We start from the raw sequence: 11,115 nt of genomic DNA on the forward strand, positions 1-11,115 counted from the left end.
GAGCACATTCTATTTACAGTCTAATATAACATTAGGCTGTAAGTGTCACGATCGCGTTGACATGAACGAGAGGACCAAGGCGCAACATGATTTGAATACATCTTCTTTATTGACCACGACGAAGATGATCACCAAACACTTATACAACACTAACAAAACAACAAACGTGAAACTTCAAACGTAAGTGCACACACAAACTACTTACGTCTACATATACATAAACAATGACCCACAAACAGCTAAAGCCTATGGCAGCCTTAAATATGGCTCCCAATTAGAGACAACCGAAATCAGCTGTCTCTAATTGAGAACCCATTCCGGCCACCATAGACTTTCCTAGACAACTACACCCAACATAGACACAGCTAGACACAAAACCATAACCTACAACCAACACCCCCTCTACCATATAATACCCCAAAATACACACATACCCCATGTCACACCCTGACCTAACTAAAATAATAAATAAAACAAATAATACTAAGGCCAGGGCGTGACAGTAAGAATATGTTGAAGGCCAACTGTGTTGGATGCAGATGACTGAACTGCTCACCTGTGTGTCTGTGTCTGCAGGTATACAGACGAGGAGGCAGACAAAGGTATGTCAACTGCAGTGGCGACCTGTTATGCAGTGGCAACCTGTCATGCAGTGGCAACCTGTCATGCAGTGGCGACCTGTTATGCAGTGGCAACCCGTCATGTTTTGAGCCCCACATTTCTAAGGGGGGGGGCTTTCCTGTTTTGCATGTTATTTTGGCATTAATATGTGTCACATCAATTTGCAAACAATGTAAAAAATATTTATCATTAAGTTAATAATAACGCCGCATACAAACACGGTCTCTTTTTTGTTTTCTTGAGTAAGGCAGCTCCAAAATGCAGGTGTTTCAGCCTAGCTCAGTGCTTTCTGTGGTGGTGGGGCGAGGCAGCAGAAAATACAGAGCGTTGCGCCGTGATTGGCTCAGTGTTCTGTCACTCATGGGGACACTACGTCACCGGCAAGTCATAAGGGTAGAGCTCAAAAAAAAAAACTTCAAAGAACCCCTTTTAATGGATCCTCGAAGAACCTTTTGAAGAATATTTTGGGGTTAATTGTGGTTGTGCTTTTTGATGAATATGATGATGAATATGATGGAGATGATGATGATGATGATGATTGTGATGATGATGATGATGATGAATATGATGGAGATGATGATGATGATGATGATTGTGATGATGATGATGATGAATATGATGATGAATATGATGCTGATGAATAAGATGATGATGCTGATGATGATGATGAATAAGATGATGATGATGATGATGATGATGGTGATGAATATGATGATGATGATGATGGTGATGAATATGATAAAGCTGATGAATAAGATGAAGATGATGATGATGGTGATGAATATGATGATGATGATGATGATGGTGATGAATATGATGATGCTGATGAATAAGATGAAGATGATGATGATGCTGATGAATAAGATGATGATGCTGATGATGATGATGAATATAATGATGATGATGATGAATATGATGAATATGATGATGAATATGATGATGATGATGATGAATATGGTGATGATGATGATGATGAGGAATATGATGATGAATATGATGATGATGAATATGATGATGATGAATATGATGATGATGAATATGATGATAATGATGATGATGATGATGATGATGATGATGATGATGAATATGGTGATGATGATGAATAAGATGATGAATATGATGACGATGATGATGATGATGATGATGATGATGATGATGATGATGATGATGATGTGATGAATATGATGATGATGATAAATATGATGATGATGATGATGAATATGATGATGATGAATATGATGATGATGATGATGGTGGTGATGAATATGATGATGATGATGATGATGATAAAGGATGATGATGAATATGATGATGATGATGATGATGAATATGATGATGATGATGAATATGGTAATGATGATGAATAAGATGATGATGCTGATGATGATGATGGTGATGATGATGATGATGAATATGATGATGATGATGATGGTGGTGATGAATATGATGATGATGAATATGATGATGATGATGATGATGATGATGATGATGATGATGATGATGATGATGATGATGGTGATGAATATGATGATGATGATGAATATAATGATGATGAATATGGTGATGATGAATATGATGATGAATATGATGATGATGATGATGATGATGATGATGAATATGATGATGAATATGATGATGATGATGATGATGATGATGATGATGATGATCATGAATATGATGATGAATATGATGATGAAGAATATGATGAATATGAGGATGATGATGAATATGATGAATATGATGATGATGAATATGATGAATATGATGATGAATATGATGATGAATATGATGAATATGATGATGAATATGATGATGAATATGATGAATATGATGATGATGAATATGATGATGATGATGATGAATATGATGATGATGAATATGATGAATATGATAATGAATATGATGATGAATATGATGAATATGATGATGATGAATATGATGAATATGATGATGAATATGATGAATATGATGATGATGAATATGATGAATATAATGATGATGAATATGATGAATATGATGATGAATATGATGAATATGATGATGATGAATATGATGAATATGATGATGATGAATATGATGAATATGATGATGATGAATATGATGAATATGATGATGATGAATATGATGATGATGGTGATGAATATGATGATGATGAATATGATGAATATGATGATGAATATGATGAATATGATGATGATGAATATGATGATGAATATGATGAATATGATGATGATGAATATGATGATGATGATGATGAATATGATGATGATGAATATGATGAATATGATGATGATGAATATGAATATGATGATGATGATGATGATGATGATGATGAATATGATGAATATGATGATGGTGAATATGATGAATATGATGATGATGATGATGAATATGATGATGATGATGATGATGATGATGATGATGATGATGATGATGATGATCATGAATATGATGATGAATATGATGATGATGAATATGATGATGATGAATATGATGATGATGAATATGATGATGATGAAGATGATAATGGATGCACACAACCATTTTGCAATGAAAACTCTAAGATCATGTTACAACCTTGACTTTGACACATTCAGCCATCCATACTGATTGATTATAATAAATAAATGCATGCGTACATACAGTAAATAAAAAGACAGAATGCAGTGAATTTGTCTTTGAAATGCTTTAGTTATTATTTGAGTCAAGTAACAGTGGAATCAAGAGACAGAGAGCCCATCGTGCTGTTATAACATGAAACACTACTTTAACATCCAAGATGATAATAATAGTGATGATGTAGTGACCATATAAGAGACAGAGAGCCCATCATGCTGTTATAACATGGAACACCAACATCCAAGATGATACTAATAGTGATGATGTAGTGACCATATAAGAGACAGAGAGCCCATCGTGCTGTTATAACATGAAACACTAACATCCAAGATGATAATAATAGTGATGATGTAGTGACCATATAAGAGACAGAGAGCCCGTCATGCTGTTATAACATGAAACACTAACATCCAAGATGATAATAATAGTGATGATGTAGTGACCATATAAGAGACAGAGAGCCCATCGTGCTGTTATAACATGAAACACTAACATCCAAGATGACAATAATAGTGATGATGTAGTGACCATATAAGAGACAGAGAGCCCATCATGCTGTTATAACATGAAACACTAACATCCAAGATGACAATAATAGTGATGATGAAGTGACCGTATTGTTCTCTAGGTGTTAGTGTTATAGTGATGATGTATTGTTCTCTAGGTGTCAGTGTTATAGTGATGACGTAGTGATCATATTGTTCTCTAGGTGTCAGTGTCTGTCTGGCTAGCTCTGGTGCCCCCTCCTCCATATTGTATTTGTGTAGTCATTTAGAGATGGTGACATTAGGTCAGGACTGATAGAGTCAGGTGTGTTGCTCCTGGACAGCCACAGCATCAGAGACAGCCCTGATCTTAAAGGAAATGCTTTTCAGAGAGTAGTTTACCCCTTTCCAGTGCTGCCAATAAACAGGCACATGAGTGAAAGAAGTTCCCTGATGTGGGGCGTACAGGGCGTTAGGGTTAGCATGCGTACAGGCACCGTACCAGAATCCACCCAGGTGGCGCCTGGCACAGTGGTCTCCCCAGGTATCCTGGTCTTTGTCGTAGGTGCTGAACTTCATGCCATTGCTATGCGACATGGAGTCCCCTGAGAATCAACCAACAGACAGAGCACAGTAGCCTGGTTAAACCAACAGACAGAGCATAGTAGCCTGGTTAAACCAACAGACAGAGCAGAGTAGCCTGGTTAAACCAACAGACAGAGCACAGTAGCCTGGTTAAACCAACAGACAGAGCACAGTAGCCTGGTTAAACCAACAGACAAAGCATAGTAGCCTGGTTAAACCAACAGACAAAGCATAGTAGCCTGGTTAAACCAACAAACAGAGCATAGTAGCCTGGTTAAACCAGGAACCAACAGACAGAGCACAGTAGCCTGGTTAAACCAACAGACAGAGCACAGTAGCCTGGTTAAACCAACAAACAGAGCACAGTAGCCTGGTTAAACCAACAAACAGAGCATAGTAGCCTGGTTAAACCAACAAACAGAGCACAGTAGCCTGGTTAAACCAACAAACAGCATAGTAGCCTGGTTAAACCAACAGACAGAGCATAGTAGCCTGGTTAAACCAACAGACAGAGCACAGTAGCCTGGTTAAACCAACAAACAGAGTACAGTAGCCCGGTTAAACCAACAGACAGAGTACAGTAGCCTGGTTAAACCAACAGACAGAGCATAGTGGCCTGGTTAAACCAACAGACAGAGCACAGTAGCCTGGTTACACCAACAGACAGAGCACAGTAGCCTGGTTAAACCAACAGACAGAGCATAGTAGCCTGGTTAAACCAACAGACAGAGCACAGTAGCCTGGTTAAACCAACAGACAGAGCACAGTAGCCTGGTTAAACCAACAGACAGAGCACAGTAGCCTGGTTAAACCAACAGACAGAGCATAGTAGCCTGGTTACACCAACAAACAGAGCATAGTAGCCTGGTTAAACCAACAGACAGAGCACAGTAGCCTGGTTAAACCAGGAACCAACAGACAGAGCACAGTAGCCTGGTTAAACCAACAGACAGAGCACAGTAACCTGGTTAAATGTCATAATGCTTAGGGTAGTATGGAAGACCAAATAAAATGAAACAGGTATGCTATTCAGATATTTTTAAGATGTTATATATGACCATACATAAATGTGCCAAAATGGGGATCTGAATCACAGATATGTGTTCATATTTGGAAGCCTAACATGAACACATTATTTCATTCCCCTCATAGTGATCTCAAAATGTTGAATTATATCTGTGTATTACAATGATATATAATACTTGTCAAAACAATGCATATATGTTAAGTATTGTCTCCCATAGTGTATATTACCTTCAAATCAACAGGGAGACAGACCTACATGAAACACAATACTTACAATATTACTAACATGACTGTTTTGGAACATGTTATAGATCATTCTTATCCACAAGTGTAATATTTTGTGATCACTATGAGGAGGTTGAAATGCAATGTGTTAAAGGAGGATTCTGTGATTAGTTTATTTTTTGACTTTTAAATTAAAGTGGAACTGACAGTGTTTTAGCAACATGAAATCTTATTAAAATCGGTTCATATACACCCCCAGGAAGAATGTGACACCTTTAAAAAAAATGGGGGGGGGGGGACAAGCAACCACTTAGATATTGTCATGGATCCTCCTGGTACTGCTGCTCATTCCGTGCACCAGTTCCGGAGGATTACGTCACCGGCCTCTCGTCCCGTGTATTGTATTACGGGTCTCGTCCCGTGTATTGTATTATGGGTCTCGTCCCGTGTATTGTATTACGGGTCTCGTCCCGTGTATTGTATTACGGGTCTCGTCCCGTGTATCGTATTACGGGTCTCGTCCCGTGTATCGTATTACGGGTCTCGTCCCGTGTATCGTATTACGGGTCTCGTCCCGTGTATCGTATTACGGGTCTCGTCCCGTGTATCGTATTACGGGTCTCGTCCCGTGTATTGTATTACGGTCTCGTCCCGTGTATTGTATTACGGGTCTCGTCCCGTGTATTGTATTACGGGTCTCGTCCCGTGTATTGTATTACGGGTCTCGTCCCGTGTATTGTGTGGGGACTGTGTGTTTACAGGAAGTAGGGCCTGTCATCATTCCCTGTGAACTGGACTGTGTGTTTACAGGAAGTAGCAACAGCATGACTTTAGATCATTAGAACACATTTGCCAAAAGCTACAAAATACACCTGACTAGATTTATGCAAATATGTACAGTACCAGTCAACAGTTTGGACACACCTACTCATTCAAGGGTTTTTCTTAATTTTTTTACTATTTTCTACATTGTAGAATAATAGTGAAGACATCAACACTATGAAATAACACATGAAATCATGTAGAAACCCCAAAAAGTGTTAAACAAATCAAAATATTTTTGAGATTCTTCAAAGTAGCCAACCACTGACTTGATGACAGCTTTGCACACTCTTGGCATTATCTCAACCAAAATGATTTGCATATCACTAATCAGGTTTTCAAGATATGTAACTTTCAAAATATAGAAATCATCCCCATAGAATGCATTTTTACAGGGATTTCTGTATTTTAAAATACAAACACCAAAATATAGTTTTTGGGTTGAGTTTTCCTTTAAGACTGAACTCTTTGTGATGGAAGCAAAGAGCATCAGTGGTAGTTCAAATCTGCAACAACCTTTAGGAACTAAACACACACACAGGGGAAGAGTTATGATGTGACACCATAGGCGATGATGATGATGTTAAAGCTGATGAAGAAGAAGAACTCACCTGCCCCTCCGTCTACATAACTGCCCAGTCTCAGTGTGTATCCGTAGTTCTCAGGATCAATGGAGAAGGACGTGTATTTAGCATAAACTTTCCCTCCCTCAAAGTCCTCCATGTCCACTCTCAGCTCATTCTTCTTCCTCATCGTCAGGAGGAAGATGTTGTCCAGACCTGACAAGAACAGAAAGCATAAAGGTCCTGTTACATTTCAGCTCCTAGCTCCTTTCCTTACCTCCTATCCCCTTTCCTTTAGCTCCTAACCCCTTCCTTTAACTCCTAGCCCCTTCCCCTAGCTCTTAGCCCTTTCCTCTAGCTCTTAGCCCCTTCCTCTAGCTCCTAGCCCCTTCCCCTTCCCCAACTCCTAGCCCCTTCCCCCAACTCCTAGCCCCTTCCCCCAACTCCTAGCCCCTTCCCCCAACTCCTAGCCCCTTCCCCCAACTCCTAGCCCCTTCCTCTTGCTCCTAGCCCCTTCCTCTAGCTCCTAGCCCCTTCCTCTAGCTCCTAGCCCCTTCCTCTAGCTCCTAGCCCCTTCCTCTTGCTCCTAGCCCCTTCCTCTAGCTCCTAGCCCCTTCCTCTAGCTCCTAGCCCCTTCCTCTAGCTCCTAGCCCCTTCCTCTAGCTCCTAGCCCCTTCCTCTAGCTCCTAGCCCTTCCTCTAGCTCCTAGCCCCTTCCTCTAGCTCCTAGCCCCTTCCTCTAGCTCCTAGCCCCTTCCTCTAGCTCCTTAGCCCCTTCCTCTAGCTCCTAACCCCTTCCTTTTACTCCTAGCCCCTTCCTCTAGCTCCTAGCCCCTTCCTCTAGCTCCTAGCCCCTTCCTCTAGCTCCTAGCCCCTTCCTCTAGCTCCTTAGCCCCTTCCTCTAGCTCCTAACCCCTTCCTTTTACTCCTAGCCCATTCCGCTTCCCCAACTCCTAGCCCCTTCCCCTAGCTCCTAGACCCTTCCTCTAGCTAGTAGCCCCTTCCTCTAGCTCCTAGACCCTTCCTCTAGCTCTTAGCCCCTTCCTCTTGCTCCTAGCCCCTTCCCCTACCTCCTAACCCCTTTCTATAGTTCCTAGCCCCTTCCTCTAGCTCCTAGCCCCTTCCCCTAGCTCCTTCCTCTAGCTCCTAGCTCCTAGCCCCTTCCTCTAGCTCCTAGCCCCTTCCCCTAGGTCCTAGCCCCTTACTCTAGCTCCTAACCCCTTCCCATAGCTCCTGACCCCTTCCCCTAGCTCCTAGCCCCTTCCCCTAACTTCTTCTCATTTGGTTTTCTCAGATCTGAGGAGAACTCACCCAGCCAGTACTCTCCAGCCACATTCCCAAAGCCAGATTTGTAGTGTGCCCAGGGTCTGTAGAAATTCTCTGTTCCATCCATTCTCCTCTGGAACACCTGAGAGAGAGAGAGAGAGAGAGGGCAGAGAGAGAGGATGAGAGAGAGATCGAGAGAGCAGAGATAAGGGGGAGAAGGATAGCGAGGGAAGAGAGGGGGGAGAGGGAAGTAGGGACAGAGATAAGGGAAGGGAGAGACGGGGGGAAAGAGAAAGAGGAGGGAGACAGAGAGAGGGAGAGAGATAATATTATCATACGTTTTGCACCACCGACACATCACAAACATCACAGATGATCTATAAAGGTCTCTACTCACAGTCCACCTCCCTCCATCCGTGTTCATGTCACAGTAGACATGTAAGGGGGTGGTGGGACCTCCAGGGTAGATGGTGTACACCCCACTGGGTGTGGTGTTGTCATGTTGATAGATGTCATCACAGTCCTGAGGGAGGTAGAACTGAGAGAGGACGGCTACAGGAGCCAGCAGAGACAGGAGCAAAAAGACCTGGGAGACAGAGACAGTGAAAACATTCACACAACATTCAAACAACATTAAAAAAAACATTAAAACAACATTTACTTCACTGTTCAACGCTATCAGTGCAGTACATGCAGCAAAACAACCCAGAGTAGAGATACACACATAACCTCTCATAACATCCCAGACAACTTTAGATCCACATGTAACCTCTCATAACATTCAGATAACTTTAGATCCACACATAACCTCTCATAACATCCCAGACAACTTTAGATCCACATGTAACCTCTCATAACATTCAGACAACTTTAGACCCACACGTAACCTCACATAATATTCAGATAACTTTATACCCACACATAACCTCACATAACATTCAGATAACTTTAGACCCACACGTAACCTCTCATAACATTCAGACAACTTTAGACTCACACATAACCTCTCATAACATTCAAACAACTTTAGACCCACACATAACCTCACATAACATTCAGACAACTTTAGACCCACACATAACCTCACATAACATTCAGACAACTTTAGACCCACACGTAACCTCTCATAACATTCAGATAACTTTAGACCCACACATAACCTCACAGAACATTCAGGCAACTTTTAAAACGGTACAGTAAAATGTTTTGAATTATCCACTTACTTTGCATGGATATGGTACATATCATATTAGTGTTAATAGTAAAGTCATACCTTCATCCTGAAGAGTGGGTAGTGGTGGACTGTGCTGTGTGTCTGTCTGTCTTATAGCCCCTAACAAGGCTGTACTACCTGGCCTAAACTAGATATGGTGGGAATCACACACCTGTCTATCTGTCTTATAGCCCCTAACAAGGCTGCACTACCTGGTCTAAACTAGATATGGTGGGAATCACACACCTGTCTATCTGTCTTATAGCCCCTAACAAGGCTGCACTACCTGGTCTAAACTAGACGTGGTGGGAACGACACACCTGTCTATCTGTCTTATAGCCCCTAACAAGGCTGCACTACCTGGTCTAAACCAGACGTGGTGGGAACCACACACCTGTCTATCTGTCTTATAGCCCCTAACAAGGCTGCACTACCTGGTCTAAACTAGACGTGGTGGGAACCACACACCAGTCTGGTTGTCTTTATGTGTCTGTGTGTGTGTGTGTGTGTGCATGCATGCGTGTGTGTGTGTGTAGCTGGGTAGGGAGGAGAAGGGGAGGGGAGAGAGGGAGAAGGGGAGGGGATGAGAGGGAGAGGGGTAGGGGGAGAAGGGGAGAGGGGGAGAGGGGGAGGGGGAGACGGAGGGCAGGTACAGAACAGGGGGGTTATTTCTATCGGTACCTCTATTTCTATCTCTCCCTGCCAACCTTGGTAGGTTGACATAGACCAGCCTTGCTAACACCTCCATTCCCCCAGCCCTCCCCCCACAGACTGCCTCAGCATGCAGAGAACTGCCCCAGTGTTGATGCCTCATTCTGGGGAGAGTGTAAATCTAGCTCCAGGCTTCTCTCTGGGCCTGCTGATGGATGGAAGAAGGCCTCTCGCTCGCTCCCCAGCAGGATTCGTTGATGGGCCTTGTGTGAATGTGTGTGTGTGTCATCATAATGTAATGACCCCAAGGTCAGAAGAGACAGAAGATCCATATCCTGTTTACTCCCTTCATTTCCTCTCCTCCCTCTCCTCCCCTCTTTAATACAGCTTCCTCATGGACCTGGAATGAGGCATGGAAGCCAGCGTTGATTAGAGCTAATAAGTAACAACTCACAAGCACGCACGTACACACACACACACCCACACACACCCCCACACACAGTCCCTTCATTGTGCAATGCTGGTATACCTCACCTGGGGGCAGTACTCTCCCTTTCTCTGTCTGACTGTCTCTCTATCTGTATCTCTGACAGTCTCTCTGTTTGTCTCTCTGACTGTCTGGCTGTCTGGCTATCTATATGTATGTCTGCCTACCTGTCTGTCTGTCTGTCTGTCTGTCTGCCTGCCTGCCTGCCTGCCTACTTGCCTGCCTACCTGTCTGTCTGTCTCTCTGTCTGTCTCTCTGACTGTGTCTCTGACTGTCTGTCTGTCTGTCTGTCTGTCTGTCTCTCTGACTGTCTGACATTCTGTCTAGATATATGTCTCCCTGTCTATCTGTATGTCGGTCTGTCTGTCTGACTGCCTGCCTGCCTGTCTGTCTGTCTGTCTGTCTGTCTGTCTGATTGCCTGTCTGTCTGTCTGTCTGTCTGTCTGTCTGTCTGTCTATATCTCTGTCTGTCTGTCTGTCTGCATGTCTCGCCCTCTCTCCATCTCTGTCTGTCTGTGTGCCTGTCTCTCTGTCTCCATGTCTGTTTGCATGC

General features: G+C 42.5%; 1 protein-coding gene across 1 annotated transcript; it reads right to left on the minus strand.

The window, feature by feature from the left end:
* Positions 1-2,910: 2,910 nt before the first annotated feature.
* On the minus strand, positions 2,911-9,929 carry LOC129834300 (microfibril-associated glycoprotein 4-like). Its single transcript, XM_055899164.1, has 4 exons — positions 8,609-9,929; positions 8,257-8,353; positions 6,995-7,162; positions 2,911-4,330 (listed from the first exon to the last, which is right to left on the minus strand). Exons 1-4 carry the CDS (start codon positions 8,945-8,947, stop codon positions 4,047-4,049), a joined length of 888 nt encoding a protein of 295 aa, XP_055755139.1. The 5' UTR covers positions 8,948-9,929; the 3' UTR covers positions 2,911-4,046.
* Between the last annotated feature and the right edge of the window lie 1,186 nt (positions 9,930-11,115).

The sequence above is a fragment of the Salvelinus fontinalis genome, chromosome 3 (assembly GCF_029448725.1).
Source record: "Salvelinus fontinalis isolate EN_2023a chromosome 3, ASM2944872v1, whole genome shotgun sequence".
Classification (NCBI taxonomy): Eukaryota; Metazoa; Chordata; class Actinopteri; order Salmoniformes; family Salmonidae; genus Salvelinus; species Salvelinus fontinalis.